Consider the following 27,347-nt stretch of genomic DNA (forward strand, 5'->3'; position numbering starts at 1 on the left):
CGCCTGCACGAGCTGGCAAGAAGCAACAATGGCGAAATGAAGACGATAATGTTGGAAGAGGAGAGAAAACGTGCAGCTTAAAGAACAAAGGAGTTTAGGAGTTTTTTTTTTTGTACAGCAAATGCTGAATGAAATAACCTCAAAAAGCAATAAAGAAAGAAAAACTCCACTTGTGCGCTTGAATCGGAATTCAACCGATGCGATTGAAGATGACTTTTAGATGACATGACATGCAAGAGTAAAAAAAACAAATAAACAGATGAGCTCTTCCACTGTGTTGAGAATGAATACATATCAGCAGAAGCATATCACAAGGACAAACAGGCTGCACCGGACTTGGCTGCTGGATAAGCCATTGCTCACATCTGACAGGATTTGCTGTCCTTTGAGTCAAGTCTCCAACAAACATGAGCATCCAAGAACGCTGCTGTCTCTGCATGAGCACCGTGACCCACTCCTCAAGTCAGCTTAGGAAGCCCTAACCGCATGAATCAAAATGTCCTGAATTATTAACTGAAACTGTGGCTTGCCGCTGTAATGCATCAAATATTTCAAATGTCAATGATGGAAGAAAAAAAAATATATACAATGTTACCGATGCCAGGCGGCTTTTCCGTTTTAAAGGAGAGTTCCAAGCTTTATGAGCATCATTTCGACAGCTCGGAGAAACACTCGAATTTAAAATACGACAAATGTTCAACAGCCTCGCTTGAACTGCCAAGTAAGGAGGGCAATGAATTTGATGGCGACGTTATTTTATCGGGCAACTCCGGGGATACACGCGGGAATGCAGAAAGCAGTGGAGAAAAGACAAAACACTTGGGCTGAGTGACACAATTGATTTTTATGAGGATGGGGAGTTGCCTTGACTTTATATACCTGTATGTTTTACTATTTTGCAGGATGAATAATGGTGGTGAACTGTGATGTAGTATAGATGCCATTGTGACTCATAATTTACTATTATTATCATCATTAGTCTTCATTGGCTAATCAAGTATTTTTGTTATTTTAATTACCGTATTTTCCGCACTATAAGGAGCACCTAAAAACCTAAGATTTTCTCAAAAGCCGACAGCACTTTATAATCGGGTGCGCCTTATATATGAACCAATATTGAGCCACTACAGCAGGCGTGTCCAAAGTCCGGCCCGCGGGCCAAATGTATACTATATCTTATATATGGACAAAGTTTTAAAATGGGCCATTCATTGAAGGTGCATCTTATGATCCGGTGCGCCTTATATATGGACAAAGTTTTAAAATGGGCCATTCATTGAAGGTGTGCCTTACAGTGCGGAAAATACGGTATTAATACTCATAATAGCAATGGCGTTAAATGCACGTGCAGCATTCAAAACTTATTTTGACTGAGGCCAAAACCTTAGATGGCATGTTATGTTCCAAAAGATAAGTGGCCTCTTTGAGACAAAGATTTATTGGGCCAGCTGATGGCCGGGGCACTTTTATGTTGCTGCCTCCTGTGTCCTGTGGCAGGCCCATATGAGGTGACCTTTATAAAAGCTCTTAAGCGGATGCATAGCAGCTGTGTTCAAAACACCGCCACCTATTGTACCAAGGAGCCAAGGACAGCGCAAATTGAGCAGCATTGGTAGTTGACTCATCCAAAATTCTTGACTCTCTCACCAAATGATGTGTATGGATCGGTTTAAGGAATGTGAGAAAATCATGGGGAATTCTTTTTAAGAGGCGGGGATCCATACGCATTTGCTCATTTGTGTATAGTCACTGAGCTGCAGCGGCCATTAAACAGCAAGATTAATGCTTAGTGATCGAGCGAGCTCATGGGGATTCTACCCAGCCTGGCCACAAGGTTTCTCCTCGCCTCTATTTCCAACTTATGTGCGAGTGGAGGGGAGAAACCGGCACGGCTCTACAAAGTCTCCATTGCTAATTAATGAATATTTCCTGAGCGGAGAACAGGGACTGCGAGACAGAGAGGGGAGAGGCTGCACCCGTGGACCAGCACGCCACGCATGGACTAGTCCAAGCGCTACGTCAGTCAAGAAAGATCCATCGGAGAGGGAGCAGAAAATGAATTCCAGTGTATAAATGACTAATTATGATCGCGATCATTTAACAGAGCTGACAGTTGAATTTTAAGACCATGGCTGAACCGGAGAGAAGTACCGTATTTTCCGGACTATAAGGCGCAAGCCAACTGTGTGCCTTATAGTCCGGTGCGCCTTATATATGGACCAAATTCCTAAATTTAAACTGGCCCGAAGCATTGTGTCATGAAATCAATCATAAGTGGCCCGCTAGAGACTATGAATCGTGAATCAAAAAGACTATGGATCATTATTTTGTGGTTATAAAGTAATTTGTTCCGTCTGAAGTTGAAATAAAAAAGATAAAATGGAGAATGATTTTATTTGGATTAAAAATCTGACATGATGCATTAATGGTGCGCCTTATAGTCCGGTGATTCAAGTTTTAAAATGGGCTATTCATTGAAGGTGCGCCTTATAGTCCGGAAAATACGGTAGCAGAATGTGTCTTTTCAATTGAAGACGCTGAAAATGATATCAAATTGGTGAATATGTTTGCTAAAATGTGTGACCTCGAGCCACTTTAATCTTCGTTTATGATGTGTAAAAACAAAATTGCTCCTGCTGGGCTCAAGCGGGAAATTATCATAAGAGTGAAACATGAAGCCTCCTTAACCCAAACATTTATTCACTTCGTCAACTATATGGAAGTGTGTCCATAGTAAATATTTAAGTACCGTGAGTAATTAACTCTTTTAACACAATTGGACAACTCGGGATAATTAGTATCGTTTGCTTTCTTGCGCTCATACTTGGGGAACACTCACAAAGATTGATCCGACCTGCCTCATAGGACGTAAAGAAATTTCCATTCGGAAAAAAAAATTACAATCAGTGTCGAAAAAGAATAGCGTATTATTAAATGGTGCTTTTTCTTTCCTCAATCACCTCAATCAGTTCAAATAATCAGTTCATCGCAATCTTCTCCGTCTCACATTCTCTTCAAATGATCAACCATCTATGAAGGGAAAAAAAACATGTGCTAAAAGCACCCATTATTTTCTACATGGTGAAGTAACCACACCCTCGCATTAAATTTAAACTAAAAAAAAAAAAAAAAAATGTGACAACAAGTGTAGAAGCTGTTTGTTGCCTTGTGGCTAAGTGGAATGGAATGAGGGGAAGAGCTCAGTGCAGCCCAGCGTGGCAAAGCAGAGCTGGTTGTTAGAAGCAACGATCCATGTGAAGCTGCAGTTAGACTATGTCTGCATTGCAAAGACAGCCAGTCCACTCCAGTATAGATTTGTCAATAACTGGAAGCATATCCGTGGCCTTTTGATAACATTTCTGCGTGGTTGCCTCCATGAGCTAAAAATGTAAAGGATGCTGCTGAAGTTTGCGTGGCTCATGGAAGTACGTATATAGCCCTCCAGCTCTGTGGCTGTGGCTGGCTCCAGCACTTAGCGTTACTGTGCATCAGCCCAGAACATATTAAGATAGTGAGGGGGATCGTTTTCTTTTTTTTTTTTGCAATCATTTGCATGTTATTGAGTTATGCAGATGGCTGGGGAAAAGGCCCAAAGCTTTTGGATTGACTTGTAATTTGTCAAAACAAAGAAAAATAGACAGTAATTAGATAAGTGCAAGGTAGACTTGGGATCTACTTTTTCTAATTGAGCCTAATATTATTGTGATTTGTATGTAGTGAATTTTACAAACCCTAAATAAATGACGTCAATTAAGAACAAAAAAACACGTCAGTGTTGGAAACGAAGATGTTACTGTAAGCTTTTTGTCCATTTCGTCACAAGCACAAAAATATTCAGAATTTTCATCTTGACTAAACAAAACGTTGGTTAAATCCTTGTACATATTTTTTGACAAAGAAATATTTAGTTTTGCTAATATTTCCCTGGCCTCTACTCATTTTTGCAACACGATTTATTTGCATGTGTGTGCGGCCATAAACCTCAATTGAAATCAATATCCGTATTTGTGTAACGTAGGGCGTACAAAATATTGATTGTGAAAATAAATAGCATGGTTTACCCAACAAATCTGCACTCGTTGATGTTGAGCACCGCACAACCGCTAATGTCGACCATAATCAAACGTTGTCTAAATGCCACTGGGATTGGAGTGGAGTGGAAAAAAAAAAAAAAAAGGCCCAAGCAAAGTACGATGAATTTAGGTGACGTTAAACTATTCCCACACAGAAAACATCCATGGCAAATTCCTATGCTGAAAAGATTAGTGTGTCTTTAGGGAGGAGGAGGAGACGGCAGCCATTTATCTTTTGCTTTAGATGCCCCTGGTCAGAAGATTTGAAGAGAGCACGGATATTTGCATAAGAATACATGCATATTCCCAATCTATAGGAGGGGGAGGGTTGCCATTTAATCCAGCGACGGTATTTACTTTTTGGGGAAAATTTTAGAATGATTTTTCTCATTGTGTCAGGTTTCGGTTGTCCAAAAAATAAATGTTGAGAAGGTGCTTGGACAGTTGTTAGCCTCAATAGTGATGAAATGTCAGACATTAAAAGATTCCTCAAATTTACGCCCTTCGCTTCACTCAATCACCCCCCATGTCCCTGGAGAGAGGGGATTACTGGCACACTGGTTTACAGAAATGGCACTTGGTCAAAATTAAAAGACTTTCACAGGGCGCTAATCTAATGAGGGTTGAAGGGGGGTGGGAGGTTGGGGGTCATTTCAGACTGCCAAAATTCAAGGAAAGCAGCACATTTGCCTGGTAACCAGCAAAATTGCACTAAAACTTGACATCATACTGGAAGTACAGACGAAAAATATTTTAACTCTTAAACCACACACCAAACCGTATTTATTTATTTATTTTAATTGTATTTAATCTAATTGTATTTAATTAAATTGTATTTTATTTGATTTATTTATTAGACTTGACACGGTCGGGATTTTAGCGACCCATCACCGATCAGCGATTTTAAATGATGACTGATGGGAAGATGGGAAAAAATGGGAAAAAATATGTACTCAAATAAATAATTTGATCATTTATTGTTTTGAAGTATGCAAGTATTTTTGCCTGTGTTGAATAATCTTTTCCATTCCCCAAGGAAGGAACAGGAGGAAAAAAAGTTTCTAAGTGCATTGGATGAAAATTATGGGCACATTTTTGCGATTAGTGGGTCGGCACATATTTCAAATTGTGTCTTTGCCACACATGTGGTTAGGAATTGTGTGGTCCCCCTCTATGTGGTCCCTCCAGCAGCGCTAATGAAAAATAGTGGGCGCCTCACCATCATTTAAATTGTCCATTCCAGTGGTTGATAGTATTTAGCACACAAAAAGTAATTTGCCCACTTCTGGCACATTGCAGAAACTCACAAATGACAAAAAAAATCTGCAAACAGGTACACAAGCACATTCACTTGAGAGTTTTAAGTTAGGTGAACCTCAGCTGGAGGAATAGAAACTGCATCAGGTGCCATCAAATGTATTTTTTTTTCTTTTTTCAAAATAATGATTTATCTATTTTAAAAAGCACATCAAAAGTCCCTAAAATGATGATTCATCATTTCCAATTCCCAAGAGGTACAGCTGCTCTTTGCGATATTCAATCATTCCATTTTTTTGGGGTGAACCTGCCTGGCCGGAGTATGTAAGAAGACCCTCGCCGAGGTTTTACCGACTAGCAAAATTCGTACTCACTATTCGACCCGAGCCATACGTTTTGCAAAAAACTGAACGCTTCGCCCGTCGAAGCCTTTCATTCGGAGTCCGCTTCAGCCACAATAATGAAGAGGAGTCATCGAAAAGTTTTGCAGAGCTCGACCTCCAAAATTCAATCGACACGGCAGAGAGAATGAATAAAAATGGCCTCTTCCAGCCCTCTGCGCGAAGGTTACCGCGGGCTGCATTTTTCTTCTTTCCGCATGCTTGCACACCTGCGAGCTGCGATGCGCTCGAGTTAAGATGGAGCTGAGCTCACTTTTACACCCGCATCATTTCTTGCCCATTCTCTGTAGAATAGCTACACATGCTCTGGTTTAGTGTGCTGCATGGGGGTACGACACCCCCCCCCTCCCCCCGCACACACACATACTCCAAGACTAATGTAAAAATGAGCCCACATGATAGCTGCTGTCTCCACGGAGACAGCGGTGCCCTACAGGTGCTGGTACTACCAGTGTGGCTGGGCTGGCTCATCAGTCACCGAATTCTTTTTTTTTTACATTTCCCCAGGGTGCCGACTTGCAGGCTATCCCCTGTGCCCACCTGACAGCCACTGAAACCTGTATCATTTTTCATAGTCCAACCAATAACATGTCATGACAGCGTGATTTATCTTCACGTTTTTTATTATACAGAAAACTGCAAAAAGCCTTTCGACTTTCCGTCATCTTTTACACCTATCACTCTGCTGGCTTGAGTGAGTCCGACAAATGGTGTTAATTTTGTATTCGGAGATTCTATTTCTTGCCAGGACGCTTCATCATGTTTATAGTATGTGTCTTTTTTTAATCATCTCATTTGCAAATGCAACTAAAATTGATTTGGTTAAAAGGGTCGCACTTTTTGCGTCACAGTCAAAACACACAAAGAGTTGATTTTTTTAAAAAAGCCACCAATTGGATGAGGCTTGCCCTTTTTTTTTTTTTTTTTTTGCAAAACATGAGTCCTACATCACACATAAAAGTGTCTCAGGTACACTCTTTTTTTTTTCGGCACGGTTGCAACTAAAAGCTAAACTCACTTTAAAGTCAACGTTCATAACCCCAGATTTTCTTTTTTGAAGCCAACATCATCTTCTCGGGATTCCGGCGCTGCCGTAAAAGACTCATCGCATATGCAGTTGCACTTCCCAAGACGTGTAAACAGACTTTGATGTGATATGAGCTGCAAAGTGCTTTATACACTCCGTCCGCTCTCTCTCTCGCGTGCACTCAAAAACCTGTCGGGATGTCAAAAGGAACAACACCGTGTGTGCGTATACGCCGAGCACCACTCACCGGCAAGCTCGGGGTGGATGAGATCAGCAAAGTTGGGGTCTTCCCCCCACCAGAAGAGCCAAATTTCCCGCCGCCCCTGCCGCTGGCTGCGTCGCCATACGCTCAACACGTCGGCCTTCAGACAGCGGCTGAAGCTGCACAGGATGGGGTCCTCCTCCGTCACCGGGAACAGGATGGGGGCAGAGGTGGGACCCTGCCACACAAACCTCTTCCATTTGATTCCTGTCAAGTCAGCCTGCAAGACAAGGCGGGGGGGGGGGGGGGGGGGGGGGGGAGAATAAAACAATTACGATAAATACCAATGATGTTTATAAATCTCCCATGCCTGCTAGGATAAAAAGAAAATCACACAACTTGAATCCTCATCATTGGCCAGTGCTGAGGAGCTCTTGTAGTTTTGAAAAAAAAAAAAAAAGGCTTTAACAGAGTGAACAAAACGCACGAAAGCATCTCACGGGACGTAAAGCACCAACGGGGTCATTAGGTGGTTAAAGTTGGAACGTACAGATAGATCCATTGCGGCTCAACAGCCCATATCTATCGGGCAAAAGTAAAAAGACGCACATAGAACATCTTATCTCCTTCAGTTCTCCATTTTGACTCATCCGTGCCAGTACGGACGGTTCATTTCCATGCCGTTGGGTTTGAGTTAGCGGGCGGGTTGTCCCCTCTGTATATACGAGCAATTAATCTATTATAATTCTGGGGATATATTAACTCAAGTGCGAAAGCAGAGGGCCTGAACAAGCTATTAGCTGTGCCAAAGCGGTGCTCGTTCCTGGCTAGGGATAAGCTAGGGAGATTTGCAGTGTTAGCTGTGATGGTGGGAGCGGAGGGCTAAATTAAGGACCGTTGAAAAAGAACTCACAGATTGGGAAACATCATTAGCGCATGAGTGACGACATTCACCACCGGCGTTACGAATGTTTTATTCGTCAAGTGACAGTGTATCGCTTTTGACACAAGTGGATGTGTTGAGAAAGATTTAAGGGTGCTAGAACGCTTTATTTCAGTAATCGTTCTGAATAACGCACATTTATGATTTGGGCTGCAAAGTTGATGCAGGGATCATGTCAGGATGAGAGCCTGACAAATAGGCGCTGCAGATCCTGCCGAAATTACGAGTAGTACGGCACTTGAAAATAAAATCTCAAGTAAATCAAAACGTTTCTGCTTGAGTCGTCTGCTCGCATAAACTTTGGGAATATTTGTTACGTGTTGTTTTTAAGCCTAAAAAAAAAAAAAGCCTGGGTCGACTAAGACGCTCTCGTTTATGCAGCTACGTTCCCTAAATGAGATGTAAAGTAAACAGTGCGGGTTTATTTGAACCTTTTCTCCTCCGGATTGTTTACACAGAATGTTGACGAGCAACATCGGCGGCCTAAAAGCGCTTTGTAAACGATCTTAAGGGAGTACAGCAAATATAAACAATGAGGTTCATACACATTTGTGTACAGTACAAATCTTCTGCTATCACCAAATGATATGCTGTTATTAACATTAATTAAACTAAGCATTAAATGCATTGCATCTTTTTGAAAACCTAAAGTTCCCTTCCGCTGACACTTGAAGCTGAATCTTTTACCTCGCTGAAATGACAAAGCACACAGGGTCATAACACTTGTGCAAACAATGCACGAGTGTAAAGACAAATATACAAAGCCGTATGCTTGGCGCATTTAAATAACACACGGAAACCTGCTGAGCCTGATTTGGAAGAATAAGGCCCAAAAACATTGGAATTCACTGCTGCACTACCCACAATCGATTTCAGTTCACCGCAGATATCTGTTCGGTGACAATAATGATCAAAAGGGCCAAAAATCTTATTAGTAACAATGACGCTGCGCGTGCAAAAGTGTCTTTCTCCCATGATGAGCGCCTTGCTAAAAAACGTGTTTGTGTACACGGACGGTTGTGTAAGGCAAATCCGGCTGTCTTGCAGCCGCATTCGGATGGAATCTCAAGCCAAATCCACTGGATAGAGAGTCAAGAAGTGTTCCAGGAGTGATGCAAACTTGAGGTTTACGACTCGATTTTGCCAGCTGCTCACCTTCCCCCTGGCCACTTTGCTGCCAATCTCGACGGGGGGGGGGGAGGAAGAGGCACTGCGTGTTCAAACAGCTGCCTTTCAAGATGACACGAGCAACAGGTGATGCTTACCAAACTGGACCCCTACTAGACTTCAGAGATGAAGCAAAAAAAAATTAAAAATCATTCTATTGGCGGTTAAGAATGAGGTCAAGTCAAATTTTTAAAGATTGCTCTTAACCAGAAAAGCTTCTCGCAAGCCGCACGGTTGACAAATAATGACATCGCCGCTCTGACGAGTCTGAATGCAAGTGACTGCAGATTATTTGACCTCAAAGCAATTGAGACAAAATGAGGATGCAATAGCTACCAATCAAGTTGAAATTGCACGTGTCCTAATTGGGGTTGAAGGTGAGCTGGAGCAGGGTTGCTCCACGGCGTAACAGGAAAAAAGGCAAAACGGTCGTCATTTCCCAAAGTAAAAGCAAAACACGTTATTTAAATTCAACACAAAAGCAGAAAATGATTGATTCAAACTTATTTTTACACTTGCAAACTACAATATCCAACACGCTGACACGCATTCCTTATTATTACTGAATTCAACAACTGCACTATTTTCACAAGCAGCTTCTACAAACTGCCAAATGAAGTACTGTGCTGTTATTCTGCTGAATTAAAAGTAGTCACTAAAGAGAGAAGGGGGGGGGCACAGTGTGTATGCATTCTTTCGTCATGAAACCACAAAGCAGAGTGTGTTCCGTGCACGAGTCATAACAGTAGTGGTGTTATGCTTTTAGTCTCAGTGTGCAGGAAAAACGTCAGGCAGACAGGCATCTACCAAGCCTGGACCTCGCCTGTCCACTGGATGCAGTGCTGCAGCCTTCTAGTGCTGTCATAAACATTGTAATTACGAGTTCAGTGCACACACACCGCACGCCCAGCGGAGTTGAACAGAAAGTGGGGATTTTCTTGCAATGAAATGTTACCTTCCGAGAGGGTGGACAGCTTTGGCACCGAGTCAATTGGTGGTAAAAGACTGTGCGATTATAACACTACAATGTTATGAGTACTGTACACTTTTGCATTTTCTGCTCACTGGTCATTTGGGCTGCTGCTTTTATAGCGCTGGAGGAAGAGCGGCTTCCAATAAGAACCTTTGCAGAAGCGCGTAAAAGGTCGCTCATTTACAAGCGAATCAGTTCAAGCCGGAGACAAGTCGATTAGCCGCAGAATAAAAGCTAAACAAATACAGATCATTATTAATATCCAGCCAGAGAGTAAGACCTTTTTCCGCTTGCTGTCGATTGTGTGCAGCTAAGAAAGCAAGCAGCTGAAACACTAATGTCAACTGACAACACACTGCTACAATTTAGAGCGAGCGATGAGGAGAAAAGATATTGAGAGACAGATAAACACATTGGATGCCAAAGACAACTCCCAGTAGCTTTTTAGTATGCATAAGAAAAAGCTGGGAACTGTAGCAACCTGGATGTTTGTACTGTCTAGAAAGGCATGCCAGAGATTATATAATAATCAGGCCTCTGTGCCCTAGTTGGTGTGAATACTCGAGAATGTAAAGATTAAGACACTTGCAAAAATTGACAGATTACATCAATTATTATATTTGGACAATAATCGCTTGGAAGGAAAACAATCAAATGTTTATTTTTCGGGGGGTGCTGTCAAAACAATTAGCAAGCGTGTCACTCAACTATTTGTGTGCTTATTTTCCCCGACTTAAAGCAGCAGTTGATGCGCTTGTTGTTCCAAGTCGACACTTTACAGAAAGTGAATGGAAATAGTTCATAACACGCACCATGTTAAGGGGAAAAAAGAAATTCCGAGAAAGTGAAACTTTACAGACACGGAGCGGCGCTTGCATTTCATTTCCTTGCTAAATGATTGCCATGTTTACTTTGACAAATCATGTAAATAAAAACAGCAAACGTGCAAGTGGGGTGACCACAACAGTTTAGTAAAGTGGCATCCGGTGGAGGAGGCGTAGTAACGAGTAGTGTGACACATGAGACGAGACCAAGTGTTTGATGGCTGGAAACATTATCTTGGAACATTGGCGGAGTGTGGAAATCTCGTTGTCCCGAAATGATGTCAGCTTGACGGGCCGTAAGCCTTTGCTAAGCTGCTATCAAACTGATGCCTCTGAGGCTAACGTTAGCTTAGCCGCTGCTCAGCTAGTTAAAAATGGCTGCTTTCCTTTAGTTTTAAATCTCTTACCAGACAGAATAGATTGGAATGGCAATCCTCCAAGCTGGCCCCGTTTGGTACAAAACAAGAACTCATCCTTTCTTTCACTCCGAGGTCCAACTCGCCATCATTTCACTTCCCGGGAAATAAAAGGGCAATGTTCAGATTTGTCTTGTCTGATGTGTTCAAGCTTAATCAGCGAGTAATAATTTCTGCAACATTTGGCTGGAGGATAGTTAATTTAACAACCTTCCAATTGCAGTTCGCCCGCGGGGGGTTTAAAAAAGCGGATAAAATTGCTTATGTTAATCTTTAGGGCGACATCTCAAAAGCATCCCAAGTTCAATCAATTTCCAGGAGGCAAAAATGTTCATAAAACAAAAAGAAAAGGAGAGCAAAGAACCAACTCTCCCCCTCCCCCTTAGCCCTAAAAACGGTCTCAGCTTAAAAAATAAAAAATATTCCGTCGCACTCCACCGCGACAAAATTCATTCTAAAAACAAAATACATCCCCGTAAGAGCCGGTAAAAATGGCATCAGCCTCGATTCGAACAATGATCACGATCATGATTTCTGTCTCGGTTCCTGTTGGTTTCCATTTGAATTCATGGATTCCTTTCTTTAATGGCGGCCACAGGGACAATTCTGCCTTCCACAGCCGATTGGCTCGTTCGTGGTCAAAGATTTATCAAGTTTGCGGGACTTAACCACATTGGACCGATACATTGTTAAAACATCCGGTTAAAATAAATGTTTGCCTTAGATTCTTCCCCTCATAGTGATTTAGCTTTCCAAAGCAATTCCATCAAAATGAAAAAAATTATGCAACACCAACCTTCACCACCATATTTTATCATTTTAACGCATTCTTATTTATTAGTCAGTCTGTCTTGAGGTGTCCGCCTTTATGATACATTTTATTTTGAAAGTCAGAATACGAGCTTCTGTTCTGAGTTTGGCGAGCTTAACACTGTCGTGGTCATGAGGGCTGTAAAAACAGTGCGCTGGTGTGTTTTGCCACTGGGCCGGCGTGAGTGGCGCTACTGAGCAACAGATTTTGTTACTGAAGATCATCGCCTACAAAGTTGCTCACTTTACACAGTGCACCACCTAGCGCATTTAATGTTGCAATTGAAATTGTGCACCCGAGATGCATCGATCGGTTCTTTGTGTTGTTTTCATTCATTTAAATCACTCACATTCATTTGACCCCCGATTAATTTGGTGAGATTTAACAACGCTACGAATGTAGATAAGTAAACTGCATGCATGAATGAAATGGCTGTCTCAGTATGATCATCACAATTAGTCTTCAATGCTTGCTTTTATATTTGCAAACGGTTAAAGATTAGGTAAATAATGCTAATTACTTAATAATACGTGTGTCACGTCGCAGTGTTTACGAGTGGGATCTTGTAATTTCCCTGAAGATATCACTCAACCATGTATAAACTGTGTTGCACAGCAGAAATCAATTCAGCTGCTCACTGGTTTTTGCCACCACCTTCATTATTTGAGACAGTAAATTAGAATTTGTCTCTCATTTGTTTGTCACCAAGGGCGGCAATTATGCAAACACATTGTTTCTGGTGGAAGTTTTTGCTGGTTGGCCGGGAGGAGAGCCATGATAGGAATAAAAAATAATTGCAGGTATCTCTGGCCAGTTGTGTTTGCATGACTAATGTGCAAACTGTACCACGGAATCTGAATACAAGCAATTATTGCAGGGAAATACAAACTGTTCTAATTGTGTATTTATAACTCTATGGCACTGGGGAAATATCATTAATAATATTTTATTGAAAACTGCTATGCACAATCAATGCTGCAAAACTTTGAGCGACAGGAATGGGCTCATTGCTTTGCTCAAGGGTCCCTTGACAAAAGAAAGGATTTTTTAGCATATTGCCAGTTTATTATTATTATTATTATTATTATTATTATTATTATTATTATTAGTCTGCACAAAGGGTCATACTGTGCATCTCTTGTTCCAAAGCTTCAAATGAACCACAGGTTTAAATTACCCATGAAGTATCATTGGCAAGATACACTGGCGGCTTTGAACAATACAATACAAAACATCTTTATTTATATAGCGGTTTTACAATGGCTTTCGCCATAACAAAAGGCTTTACAAAAACATAAAATAACAATACAACAGAAAATATCACATGAAACAACGGCAATAACAAAAACATAATAAATGTGCATAAATGACAATGAAATTATTACTGCTTGACTTCATAAATGCGAACATCTACAATAAATGCCTCCACCATGTTCCCATAAACTAAAGCCGAGTAAGCTGATGCACGTTTTATTTTTACTAGTAACCTTTAAAGTGTATCCATGCCCGGATAGATCGGCCAGGTCAGAAAACAGCTGGGGAAATCTGGAAAGTGAAGAACAGTATGTCAAGAGATTCCAAGTATTTGCTGAAAAAAGATCAAATTTATCACTTGATGTTGACAACACCAACTGAATATATTTATGCCTTATCCTATGCACCCTAATCTGATCATCTGTCAATCACAGAGCTGACAGAGTCCATTCACACTCATTCTTTTTTTTTTTTGCACTGCGGAAGGAAGTGTTAGAAGCCGTGAAAAGGATGCACATAAAGTCCCAAGCCACTTTTACAACCAAATAAAGTGTTCAGCCACTACATTCAGTTGCAAACGTAGCAGCACGCGCTGTCTGAGTATGAATAGAACTGGTGCTTGCGAAATAAGCTCTCAATACAAAGAGTTCCAAAAAGGGGGGGGGGGGGGGGGATCTGATCTGAAGAAACATTCTACTTTGAAATGATGCGATGATTGAATGATGAAGGATCCTTCTTGGAATGATCCCGCTTAAATATGCGGCGTAAATGATGGCATCATGAGCACAATGCACAAACGGGAACTTTGTGCTCTCGTTGAGCAATCTCGGCGGTCTCACAATATCAGCTTTATGATCCCATCTGATCCTCGTTGAAGGATTGAGCAGCTTTCTCAAGCTTAAATCTCCCCGCAGGAAAATGAGTGGTAATCACTTACAGCGACTGTCATCCTTTATTTGCGCTGTACTTGATCTGTAAACAAATGATACTATCTAGTATGAGACTGTTTAACAGCCAGTTGTCTTTGCATGGAGAACTAATGCGTGTCGTAGATTGATATCATGTCTGCTGATTATCATTATCTCCATATCTCTGTTATCTTTAAACCGTGGAGAAATATACTAGCAGAACTCTAATATTGGAGAGCAAGACGACATAAGATCGTTTGGAGTTGGCAACTGATCCAAAACGTAAATAGTGGTACTTAACAATGTCAAATCTAGCCTAAAGTGCAAACTGGATGGAGTTTCCTTTTGTTTGTGTTTTTTAGACGGGCGGAGTTAGAAATGGGCGTTTGCGCCGTTGTGGGTGTGAACAATGACGACTTGTTTTCCAGCCAATCGAAACAGCTCCAGTCATTCTCTTTAAATTTAGCGCAGGAGAGCTACGTACATGTCCATGAGGTCTGTGCAGGAAACTTTCAGAAGATGTAAAGATGGCCACTGAGAAGTGGGGACTTGGAGACTGTGCATGAGTCCGTCTATTAAACCTCATGACAGTTTTAATTCGATTTTCCTTGAAATCGAATTGATCAGAAATGGACCCTTTCGCTCGGAGACCTAGTTGAAGAATTCCCAGGTCTAAGTAGTAATAACCCATTTTTAGCCTTGATGACAATACCAGCATGTTTGTTCAAATAAAGCCACCCACCTCCCCCTAAAATGCACATATACGTGTCGTTGACCTTTAAATTGAGCAGCGCCTGGTGAGAAATTCAATTCAAACAACCGGATTGTTGACTTGCCATTCGCAAGGTAACTCGAGCGCAATGCACGCAAATAAAAGGTTATTTATACGAGCGGGTGTATTTGATTGAAAAAGACCATTTGACATTTGCGTCAAAATATTAAATAATACCATGTGACACAAAAGCTTTCTAAAAGAGAAACTGACATAGAAGTTAAGAAGAAGTTGGATTTGTGTCAGATGACAAAAAAAAAGTGACCGACCGGCCTGCTACTATATCAAACGGTGTTAGCTGCTCTTTGTTCGCTCACCTCTTGTTAAAAATTGTGAAGTGCTTGTCAGCTCAGTTGGTCCAACAATGCATGAGGGGAGGGGGGGGGGTCTGGCGGTGGCAGAGGTTAGCACCACGTTCCCTCCATAAATGGAACTGAGGGGTTATAGTTGATGAGGTTCTGCCCCCCCCCCCCCCCACACACACACACACGGGAACATTCCAGTTCCACAAATACAAGCATTGCTGCTGTGCCTTTGTTGCAACGCTGACTGGACAAGAGAACGTCTGCAGGGCTGCTCCAAAAAGACCAAAGTCTTGCATCCCTGCTGCTAAATGATCTGACACACTTTTTCCTGCTGCAGTCTTTTCTCAAGTCCTTGTTGTCAGGCTGTTGCCACTCTTTCCTCCCACATTGCAAACAGATGGAGGGTGGCTGTATCATTTCCCCCCGCCCGACCCCAAAGAGATTAATACATTCAATATGAGCTGAAAGAAAATGTGCACTGCCACGCTGATAAAGTAGGCAGAGCACGAAGTTTCCCGAGATCTGAGAGAGAATGAATGAGATCATTGTCGGAATGACTCCCATCAAAAGCGGCAGTCAGCAAAAACATAAAACTGGCCTGCTATCAGGATTTCGGACCTGGGTGGCGGGCAACAACATGCCCAGCATTCCTCGGTGACACCACGCTTTGTCATCTTCTGGCACCGAGCCAGTCCAGAAAGGCGCCGCTTGCGCTTTATTTACGAATCGCTTGGATTGTCTGCCTGCACGATGCCGTCATTGTGAAATGACTTTTCCAGAAACACCATGATTAAAGCCGCGACTGGCGTCACGCGGCGAGCCACCTTGCAGCGGCTGCGATGAATTCCTCGCTTGCGGAACAATGTCGTTCTCTCCATATTACAAAAAAACATATGGACTCCCACACAGAATAAATTCTGGCTGTTTAGGAGGTGGGGGGTTGCTTTTGTGAGACAGAGAGCAATAGGGATGTCAAGAGTTCAACTCAAGGGCGTGTCGAGAGGGCGGGGAAAGGTTGCAGAAGGGCCGCTGATGTCACAGAGCCACGCAACAGGCCCGGCCGGCCACGGTTACGATTAGAGCGGCCTAATTGTTTAACTGGGAGTAAGATGGAGGATCCATAAAAATGGCTACCAACACATTGATTGCACAATAGATTGTACCGTATTTTCCGGACTATAAGGCGCATCTAAAAACCTAAAATTTTCTCAAAAGCCGACAGTGCGCCTTACAGTCCGGTGCCCCTTATATATGGACCAAATGTCTCAATTTAAACTGGCCCGAAGCATTGTGTCATGAAATCAATCACAAGTGGCCCGCTGAAGACTATGAATCATGAATCAAAAAGACTATGGATCATTATTTTGTGATTAGAAAGTAATTTGTTGCGTCTGAAGTTGAAATAAAAAAGATAACATGGAGAATGATTTGATTTGGATAACAAATCTGACATGATGCATTAATGGTGCGCCTTATAATCCGGTGCGCCTTATATAAGGACAAAGTTTTAAAATGGGCCATTCATTGAAGGTGCGCCTTCTAGTCCAATGCGCCTTATAGTCCGGGTAATACGGTAATTTTTTGAGGGGGGGGGGGGGGGGAAGCGGCATTAAAAGGTTCTGCTCATTATTAACACAGAATAAAATTGTCTACTGAATATAATGCATACAATTATATTGTGAACTATTGCCATCATCGCTCTCATTTGCTTAGCACAAACAGGTTGCGCCGAAGACACGGGCATCTCGGCTGCCGCCAGGGATGAACGATATCGCTCAGCGTGATGACTCGCAAATGCACGTGACTGGAAAAGCACGTGCCTACATGTGTGTTGGAAGATATTATCCACAGAGCAATATGCCATAACACTTTCAACATGCTCATACTGACACCGTGTTGCTCATGTATAATGCATATCTGGATGCTTGTGTGTTTTGTGTAGAGTTTTGTTCACATGAGCAACACGGCAAGATTTCACCAAACCATAATATTCACTTGACTCATTTGTTAGTCTATGCAAATGTTTTGATAATGTTTGGTATAGTTAATTTAGCTCATTTTTTTTTTCCAATAACATTTGTTTTCAATTTATTTTCAAACATCGGTATGGTCTTTATCGTCATCAAAACCACACAGCGGTTGACAATTGTAGATTTCACCCCGAAACGTTATTCTGGATTATTCAGGTCACGCTAACATCTCCAGTACAGTATCATCCATTGTAGCTGTGTTGACGTTTTGCTCAACGAGGGCATATTTGGTTGTATTCCGCCACCTCAACCTGCTCACACATGCAGGGTGCACGGATTGCTCCCTCTGGCTTTTTTTTCTCTGATTCATAGGGGAGAGAGAGATGACTGCCCCCTGGAAGATGTTTTGCATATTCATTTTTCTCTATCCATGTGGAAAATGCATCGGCGTACAGTATTTTCCATAGAAAACACAGCGTGCTTAACAAAACGGGACCTAAGGCCGAATGTGCAAAGTCTTGCGTGGCTTTCATACCGAAACACAACGTACAGCCAAATCCAGAAAAAGATTTATCAATCTGTGCGTGCAAGCACATTCCGTCAATGTTGGAATATCAGACTGTTTCCTCTTCACGTCTCCATATAAATATGTAAATTAATATAAACAGCGCTTGCCGGTGGAAATGATTACTCTCCGTGATCAAATAATCCGATTACCAAGCCATGAGTCACAAATGAAAAAAGAGGAAAATGTGAGCTGGACACCAGGCCTAAAAAATTATTTAATTAAATAAAATAATAATTAAGTTAATTATTAAATTTAATTAGTAAATTAATTAAAAAAATAAGAATAATTAAATGATATAATAATAATAATAAAATTATTTTTTTAAATATACATTTTTCGCTGTCCTGTGCAGTCAACAACAACCGAAAGGCAAGTGAGTGTGTGCCTCGCAAACACTCTTACGCTTCTACAGATTTATTGAATTTATATTTATATCCAATTACAATCACCTGTGTGTGTTAATTTTTCATCTGTATCGCTCTTATGTGCAGGTCACACTGAGAAATGACCTTTTTCACATTGGCCTTTTTCCAAGAATGCTACTGCAATCATAGATAATTACATTTTTATCTTCTCATTAAAGTATACAATAGTTGTCTGAACAAAAAGAATGCAGGAGGTGCACTTTTATTCTCTCTCCGCACATTGTGGCCGGAGTGCATGATTTTTGTTCGCCATAACACGCGGCATTACAAGGGGAAATGCAAATAAATCTATAATAAATAAATAATGTAAATATGCAAGTAAAACGGTGTTTTTTAAGCATTTGGCCTACATTATACCAATATGTTAAAAAATTAAGTAAATGTATTTATTTGTAATTTTATGCAACAGGCTTTTTACTTCTGTGAATATGCGTGAACATATTGATGAATATTATGACATACACTTAAAAGAGTTTGCTGCAACCGTACTTGGCCCAATTGGGATGAGAAAAATCCACTTTCAGCAATTGATGTACTTCCTGCCTGAAGCTCTTCAAATGACTGTTGTATGTTGATTTGGACATTCCCCTCAACGATGTCATCTTCCACATGCAGAATAGACTTTTGTCTTCAAGGTCACAAAAAAAAAAAAGAGAATTGGGCATTTCATGCAAGTCAACTTGCTCTCTCTCTTGTGTTGCACTGCTGGTGGGGGAATTAATGTCTGTGCCTCCGCTATCAAGAATTTCTCTGTGTATTGCGGCTCTAAGTGATACATGCCCCTACAGAAATATGCTTATTCAAGTTTGCATATATTATATTAGATTCATAGCGACATTATGTACTGTATATCCACATCCAGTGTACTTTTGATGGAGTAGATGAGCCCAACGTTGATTTTGGAATCAGTGTCCTTGACGTTGCTATGGGCATCGAAATGGAAACGCTCACGGTTCCCCAGCTCCATCCTAATCTGACCTTTACTCCATTGAGAGAGTTCAGAGCATCCTCAAGCAAAAGATCTATGAGCATGGGAGACAGTTGCAAAAAAAAAAAAATCTATGGAGGATGAGTAAGCTCACATCAAAGCAGCTAGCTGCTTTGGGAGGCGATTTTTGACGTCGGAGAAACAAATTCAAGTAAAAAAAAAAAATCTGAAACAAATTCAATAAATGCAATTGTGAAGCTGCTTAAAATTTAACTTGACCTATTAAAATATTTTGGATTGGAATAGCTGTTAAGTTTGAAAAAGGAAGGAAGGAAGGAAGGAAGGAAGGAAGGAAGGAAGGAAGGAAGGAAGGAAGGAAGGAAGGAAGGAAGGAAGGAAGGAAGGAAGGAAGGAAGGAAGGAAGGAAGGACAGGAGCCAGGAAGGAAGGACAGGAGCCAGGAAGGAAGGACAGGAGCCAGGAAGGAAGGACAGGAGCCAGGAAGGAAGGACAGGAGGGACAGGAGCCAGGAAGGAGGGACAGGAGCCAGGAAGGAAGGACAGGAGCCAGGAAGGAAGGACAGGAGCAAGGAAGGAAGGAAGGAAGGAAGGAAGGAAGGAAGGAAGGAAGGAAGGAAGGAAGGAAGGAAGGAAGGAAGGAAGGAAGGAAGGGAGTTTGACATACAGAATAAATGCAGTATATTTCGAATGTGTCATTGAATCAAGTCTCGCTCTCCAGTCATGTTTCGGCTGACAGTCGTTCGCTTGTGTTTGTACTAAATGAAGCTTTTGTGTCACTCCCCTCACAATATCAAGGCAAAATTAGATTTACATTTATTTACTCATTTTGCCCCCAACAACTGATTCGTCTCCCACGGCCAGCGGGTTTCATGCCAAGCTCATAGCATTTTCGTTCAGAAGACATCTAACTAACTTTATCCTGGAGCCAAATAAGTAGCTGCTTCCAGTTGAAGTTTCAGTCCATAAATGCACAACTAGGAGGAGGAGGAGGTGTCTGGAGAAGGCAAGAGAACAAGAGAAGGAAAAAAAAAAAAAATGCTGCACGCACACTGATGATGATGATGAAGAACAATGAAAAATGACAATGAGGCATGGCTTCAGCGGTGGAAAGGTCTTCCGGTTTTGGCAGCAATGAAATTAAAGCAGACAAACTGGTCAGGGCAGAAGACGTGGTTATCTTTTCTTCATTTTCCACTGTGCTCAACAATATAAGCAGCAAGAGCAGCACTTTTGAGCTGAAGTGAAGAAAGAGGCAATTTGGAAACGGAAAAAAGCTAACCAACACATCTTAATGACACTTGACAAATGAGAATCAAACTGGACTGGATTAACCCCTGTTCATAAATCAAGGCAAAGTGCAAACAGATACACGCTACATTGGTTTGGTCACTACTCCAGAACCGACCCAAATAGTACCAAATGAGCAAGCAATTTAAATCGTGCAAGTAAGCATGGTTTGTGTACTTTATTTTTTTTGTGTGTGGACATTTCTTTTCTAAAAGCACCTTTTTTTTTTTTTTTACTGTTCCCTCTGCCCTGTGTTGGATGAGACCGATGCTTTTTCCAGCACTTTTCATTTGCCAAGTAGCTTGGCAGAGGAATAATTACCTGTCTCTATGATCAATTACCTGATTACTCACTAGAGACACACAAGACATCTGAAGAGCTGCGTCTTGGGCTGTGTACCACACACACACACACACATGTAACTATCAACACTGTACGTCACAACGTGAGGTCATCAGGAGACAAACATGTATACATACATAAATATACTGCGTTAGCACTCTGGGTCTCGTCAATCGATACGTAGAAAATCGAACAGCGGTGAGAGTAGAGTCAAGGACACACTGACTGGTAGGCCATTAAAATACACAAAGATCATTAAGAACAATCCCTGACCTACATCAGTGCAACAAAGTCTCCCTGTGCAGGGTAAAATCATTTAAATGACCCTGCTAAGATGATAAATGTCATCCTGAGGAGAATGCACCAGGAGAAAATAAGCTTTGAACAAGAAGGAGATCATTCTCTGATATTCAGAGAGTGGAAAAGGTGAGCATATATTAAAAAAAATCTAAAACACAAACATCAGGGAGTGCCTACACGCAGACACCATTCTTTGAGCTGACCCCCCCTAAAAAAAAAACAGGCAGAAAATCAAACTTAAAGCTATCTAAAAAAAATATATATATAGATAGATAAAAATGTGCTCAAAATGAATTTATTGTGGGCCGAAAATAATGGTACCCTCAAAATTCCTGACACTCAGTATTTATATTTTGATCCCAGATTATTTAACCACATTGGCTGGCAAGTCGTGTTATAAACTAACCGACCGCCTTGTGTACAGTAAACAGCAGCGATGCCGCCAGGGATTTGAGGCGTCTGGAAAAAAATTCGAGCCCCTTCGTTCAGCGCCACAGATTGAAAATATAATTTTCATTTCTGTGCACTTTGAATCATCATTTCTTTTCTAGGACTTTTTGTGCCCGAGACTATAAGATAAAGAGTGAGTGGCAAAAAAAAAATGATATTCCTCCATAGTCCTTTGGAAGTGGAGATAGCACATTAGCATAATACAGGCTGTCTGTGTGCAATTTAAAATTCCCATTTACGTAGACTCCATTTCAATGCTAATCGATAAATCCGCTAAAGCGAGTTAGCAGCGTGCTCTGGGGCTCTCTGGCAGATATACACAGCTAATGATCTAGAAGTTCTCTAGCCATTGACCTTTTTCCAGTCCTTGCACGTGTCACTGCAAATAACAACAAAGTAGTGACTTGGCAGTGAGACAGTCCACTGCAGGCATCGCAGGGTGGGTTGCCACAATGGGCCACGTGAGAAAAGTTCAACCTCCCTGACAATACAAGGGGTTCTCATCCAATCTATTGGATCCGCAAAACCTTCCTTTGCAATATTAAAATGCGTTTATTATACCGTATTTTCTGCACTATAAGGCGCACCTTCAATGAATGGCCCATTTTAGAACTTTGTCCATATATAAGATATATACATTTGGCTCGCGGGCCGGACTTTGGACACGCCTGCTGTAGTGGCTCAATATTGGTCCATATATAAGGCGGTTTTTGAGAAAATTGGAGGTTTTTAGCTGCGCCTTATAGTGCGGAAAATACGGTAATTGATATTATGACATATTAATTGCTAAAGTAGCACATCTGCCATGAAGTCAAAATAATAGATGTGAATAAAAAATATAAATCAAAATGGGAATTTTAATGATCATAAACAGGATGGTGGAAAGAATTGACAGCTTCAGGGTTTACTTTAAACACAAACTGTTGATCCAAATAAACCAACGTACAAGATACACTATGAATTATTCATGAAATCTGTGTTTGATCAGCTACAATAAATTGTGAAGAATGAGTGGCAAGAAAGCTTAATGCCAAATAGAATAACAATACTCCGGAATTCATTGATTTGATTTGCCGTGTGAGCCTTTTCTGATCATTTTAGATTTTTCACAATTTCTTAATAATCTACCTGTTTGTAGCGAGTCTACATTTCCTGACAGCTCTTTTGATCACGCCGGGCATTTTCTCCGTACATGCCGCTGTCTACGTCATTTCAATTCCCATCATTTCAAAGTGATTGCTTTCATATGTGCACATCTTAACCAGACAGTCCCCATATTCTCCAATAAGCAACCTCACTATGATAGCGAAGCACACACGTGCCCGTGTGGCTCATATATAATCGTCGGGGTAGTGGTGTTCTACTAATGGAGGCTCTGCACGCTAACAGTGTGAGTCATTGCATTCCCACTGTGAAGGAGGTGATGCTTGATTATACAGAGATCCATGCAGGGGGAAGAGGAGAGGTGTGGCCATATGCCTTTTTTCTGGGAGCTTTCCACTCCCTTTCATTCCTGACAATGCAGTTACAGGCTGCCACTGGGATGGACAAAGTGAGGAGAAACAGAAAAAAGAGGAGAGAGGTCAGGAGAGGAGAGGAAAGGGCAGGTGAGATGGAGGAGGGGAGATATGAAACAAGTAAACAAGACAGGGAGGAGGATGATACTGGGAGATTTTATTTGATATTATTTGGTGATTTAAAAAAACAATTACCGTATTTTCTGGACTATAAGGCGCACCGGACTATAAGGCACACCTTCAATGAATGGCCCAGACAAATATTACTTTCAGACAGTGCTACCTAATAATTGTTTCCTCTTTGACAACCGAGCTGATGTTGCACGACTTCCCTAAGTCCATTTTTAATTCCTGCCACTGGGCCATCGGCGAAGACACTAGGTGCTTTGGATTGAGCATGCTGAGGAAGGAGACAGACAGAAGAGCGGGAACGCTGAATGATTGCACAAGCCAACCCAGCCATATAAACAACACATGCAGATTTCCCCCCCGGCACTGTTGGTTCTGCCTGATTATTTAACAGGAGCAACTGGAAGTGGTTGACATGGTTTCATGGGCTTTGTGCAGTGTGCACTCCTCAATTATGGATGGGAAAAGTGACACGGTGACAGCTGTAGCTCTCAGGGGGTCGGTCGGAGAGAGCGAAAAGCAAGAGAGTCACTCGTCCCTCTTTTAGCGGGGAAGACAGGAGACGGTCTTCGACGAAGATGTGACTGGCAGAAGAAGAAGAAAAAAAAAAAACCCTGCTCAAGCGCACATTTCCTCTCTCGCTTCTTGTTAAATTAAATATGCTCTGAAAATGACAAGAGGGTGGAGGTAATGAGGAAATTATTCAGAATTCTTGACATGCTTTAAATCAGATTATGTTCCTCCCTTGCTTCACCGGGCCTGCTTTAAAAGACGTAGAATGATCCACTCCTTGCTTCAGGCGGCCCTGCCTCCTACTCACACGCTCACAAACCCAGACAACGTTTTCAGTGATGTCAAAAAAAAAAAGCTTCAGTAAGACACAGAGCAGCAAGGAGAGGTGAATTATCCTCAGCTTTCTATGCAAAGCCAAACAGTAGGCTCGGTCGGACCTGCTGCCATCTTGTAGAATCATCACATCCAAATGCTGGAGGTGTGGAGTGCGGGCGGTGAACCAAAAGAGCGTGCGTGACTCACTGCCAGTTGCCCTGGCAAATAAAATGCATGTACAATTGCACTCAGAAATTTACATACATACATGTGCATGAATGTCATTTAATGACATGTTTAAAATGTTCTTTCAGATTTAAGATTTCTTCATTAAAATTCATATTCTTGTTAATATATTTTGTAATACCTAAATGTTTAAAAAAGTTTGAATTACGCATTCCGGGTGTTTACGAAACTACTGGAAACTTGAGGCATCCCACGTGTAGTTCCTCTAACAACCACTAGGGTTACCAAAGATTTTTATTACCGTATTTTCCGCCCTATAAGGCGCACCTAAAAACCTAAAATTTTCTCAAAAACCAACAGTGCGCCTTATAGTCCGGTGCGCCTTATATATGGACCAAATTCCTAAATTTAAACTGGCCCAAAGCATTGTGTCATGAAATCAATCATAAGTGGCCCGCTGAAGACTATGAATCATGAATCAAAAAGACTATGGATCATTATTTTATGATTATAAAGTAATTTGTTCCGTCTGAAGTTGAAATAAAAAAGATAAAATGGAGAATGATTTGATTTGGATTAAAAATCTGACATGATGCATTAATGGTGCGCCTTATAGTCCGGTGCGCCTTATATAAGGATAAAGTTTTAAAATGGGCCATTCATTGAAGGTGCGCCTTATAGTCCGGTGCGCCTTATAGGCCGGAAAATACGGTATATCCAACCTCGTTGCTTTTCTACATACTTATATCTTTATTTAGCAATAAGGACTCTTATGCTAACAGAGGCATATTTACAAGGGCACCCGTGCAATTACGTGACTATAATATTTATGCATACTTGAGTGGCTGAAAGGAGCTTATAGGAGGAAATACACATACTAGATACAGTCGGAGCTTGTAAATGTATAAGAGCAATCTTATCCTCCAATGTGGAGAAGAGTATCCGCATGCAATGACCTTGCGCCATGATCTATGGTAATATATGCAAATTAAGATCAGTGATTGCATAAATGAGGGCTTAAAATGTGTGTTTAGTGATATACAGTAAGTGAATGTGGGAAGTCGTCTTCATCGAGTCTCATGTGTGTGATTCTTTTTCCGCAAACACATCACGTAGGTTGAATTTTTTTTACTTCAGACCAATTGTGATAAAAGTGCTCCTTTGGCAGTGTCATGGCAATTTTCGTCATTATTTTTGACAACTTTGCAGTTGCTTGACACTTTCTGATGAACTACAAGTATACTTGTCTAAATTAGAGGACAGATATGTAAGATTATGTCATGTTTTTCATATGTCTCCAGCTGCCTAGCAAGGATTTAGAGAGAGAAGATGAATGGTTGTCAGCAGATGTCCAATATTGCAGATGCTCCAGGGGGCAAGAAACAGATGTGGATACAGTTTTGAGGCACCGGAAAAAAAAAAAAAAAAAAAAAAGGCTCTCTACAGACTATTTGAATACATTCAGTAATATGTTTGTTTCTAACACGTTTTTATCCAAGAGGTCGCCATCTTCCTTCCGCCTTGTAGTTATCTCTGTCTGCCCTTTTTTTTCGCTTGCAGGTGAAGCCGGAGGTCATTTATCATATTAATATTTTTGTGAGAACAGACTGAAGGAGCAAGGGCACAGACATATTTTATGTTTCACGTGAAGCATAAAGGGTGTTTGCTCTTTGCAAGGTTATCAACCTTTTTTTCCAACTAGGCTTTTATTATCCATTTAAATTGAGTGAAAGAATTTAACAATGATATCATCCAACAAAATGGTGTCAGGCCCTCCTCCATTTTGAAGCTTTTACTTACCGTAAATACCGAGACTTGTCATAATACAGTTTTTACACGACAGATCGTAAATAGTTGATTTTACCGCAATGTTTTATTCCGTTTCCTCGCGCGACGACAAATGAAGTGTCGTCCCAGTTCACAAATTGACGATGTGCAGAAAATGAAGTGTTTCTTGTTTTCATTGTGCGCCGTTTATGGGCAATATACAAAAACAAGATGTGTGAAAAGGGAGCAGCGGGGTATGCGTGTTAAAAGCCCTCCAATGTACCTGTGCGGCTGTGCAGCTTCTCTGCTGCATTGAACTCCCGCCATGGTTATTGTAATTAGCTTTTGGCAATCAACATAAGATTATCTGCTTAATGACTAGGGGGGGGGGGGGAGCAAAGTGTATCCATCCGTCCTCCTAGTGGAGGAGCTTTAGAGTGATCAAACACACGGCATCATTAAGAATCCTGCTTTACAAATTAGCACTGAAGATAATCAAGTTGAGGTCCACTGGGACAGAAGCTTTTTTTTTAACAACATATTTAATTATTAATGCAACTTTTATTGACTTCCTGCATATATTTGGGGTTCACTTGTTTTCCATAGATATTTCATCAAGAACCAAAAGAGTTTAACTCCTTGAAATTGAGTGAAAAGTGTTGGAAAAAAAAAAACGTATTATGATGTTAACGCTCATTTTTATTCGTATTAGGAACGTGTATGTCCCCTCCAAAGTCATCTGCATGCCAATCGTGCAATAAAACCGCTTTCTTGCAGTAGTGGCTTGACAGCTTGGGTGTTAAATGCACCTTGTTATCATGATTTAAAGCAAAGGTAGAGGATGGCGTGCACCCATCGGGACCTTGGGATAGATAGGACAGTGAGGGAGAGCGTATGAGGCACACACACACACACATTGGGTCTATCCAGAAAGTGTATATCAGACAGAGCTCAGGCTCATTTGCATTCTCCACAGACTGAGAGCAGCAGCATCACCACCGCCACCGTGCCCCGAGGGAGCTGCTGCTGATGCTGCTGCTCTCGCCCTCTAAGAGGAGACGCCCAGGCTGCTCTGCTGATGAGCAAGCGTGATGGGACTAAACCCAAACACAAAAACAGATAAGGGCAACCGGGGTAATGTGTTTTGATGGAGAATATGGATTCTTGAATGAATGCAGTCTAAATAGGGCGCGAAAAGTGACAAAACACTTGGCATTCAGATGTTCTAAAACTTTTGGCCGCATGAGGGAAAAAAATGGTAAAGCGTTCTAGCCTGCTGAAAGAAAAGCTGACATGAT

The 27,347-nt window shown here is 41.4% G+C and overlaps 1 protein-coding gene across 2 annotated transcripts in view; it reads right to left on the reverse strand.

Moving 5' to 3' along the window:
* The window catches only part of med13a (mediator complex subunit 13a), a 42,365-nt gene extending 30,450 nt beyond the window's left edge, over positions 1-11,915 (reverse strand). Inside the window, exons 1-3 of one of the 2 annotated variants that reach the window (XM_061298583.1) lie at positions 11,494-11,915; positions 11,275-11,379; positions 7,006-7,240 (exon numbers count right to left, since the gene is read on the reverse strand). In XM_061298583.1, coding sequence (XP_061154567.1) covers positions 7,006-7,240; positions 11,275-11,340 — 301 coding nt within the window. In that variant the 5' untranslated portion in view covers positions 11,341-11,379; positions 11,494-11,915. Of the gene's footprint in view, positions 1-6,749; positions 6,986-7,005; positions 7,241-11,274; positions 11,380-11,493 lie in introns of those variants that run through there. The other variant, XM_061298584.1, reaches the window with a different exon arrangement.
* Positions 11,916-27,347: the final 15,432 nt, after the last annotated feature.

The sequence above is a fragment of the Syngnathus typhle genome, linkage group LG15 (assembly GCF_033458585.1).
Source record: "Syngnathus typhle isolate RoL2023-S1 ecotype Sweden linkage group LG15, RoL_Styp_1.0, whole genome shotgun sequence".
In the NCBI taxonomy this organism is placed as follows: domain Eukaryota; kingdom Metazoa; phylum Chordata; class Actinopteri; order Syngnathiformes; family Syngnathidae; genus Syngnathus; species Syngnathus typhle.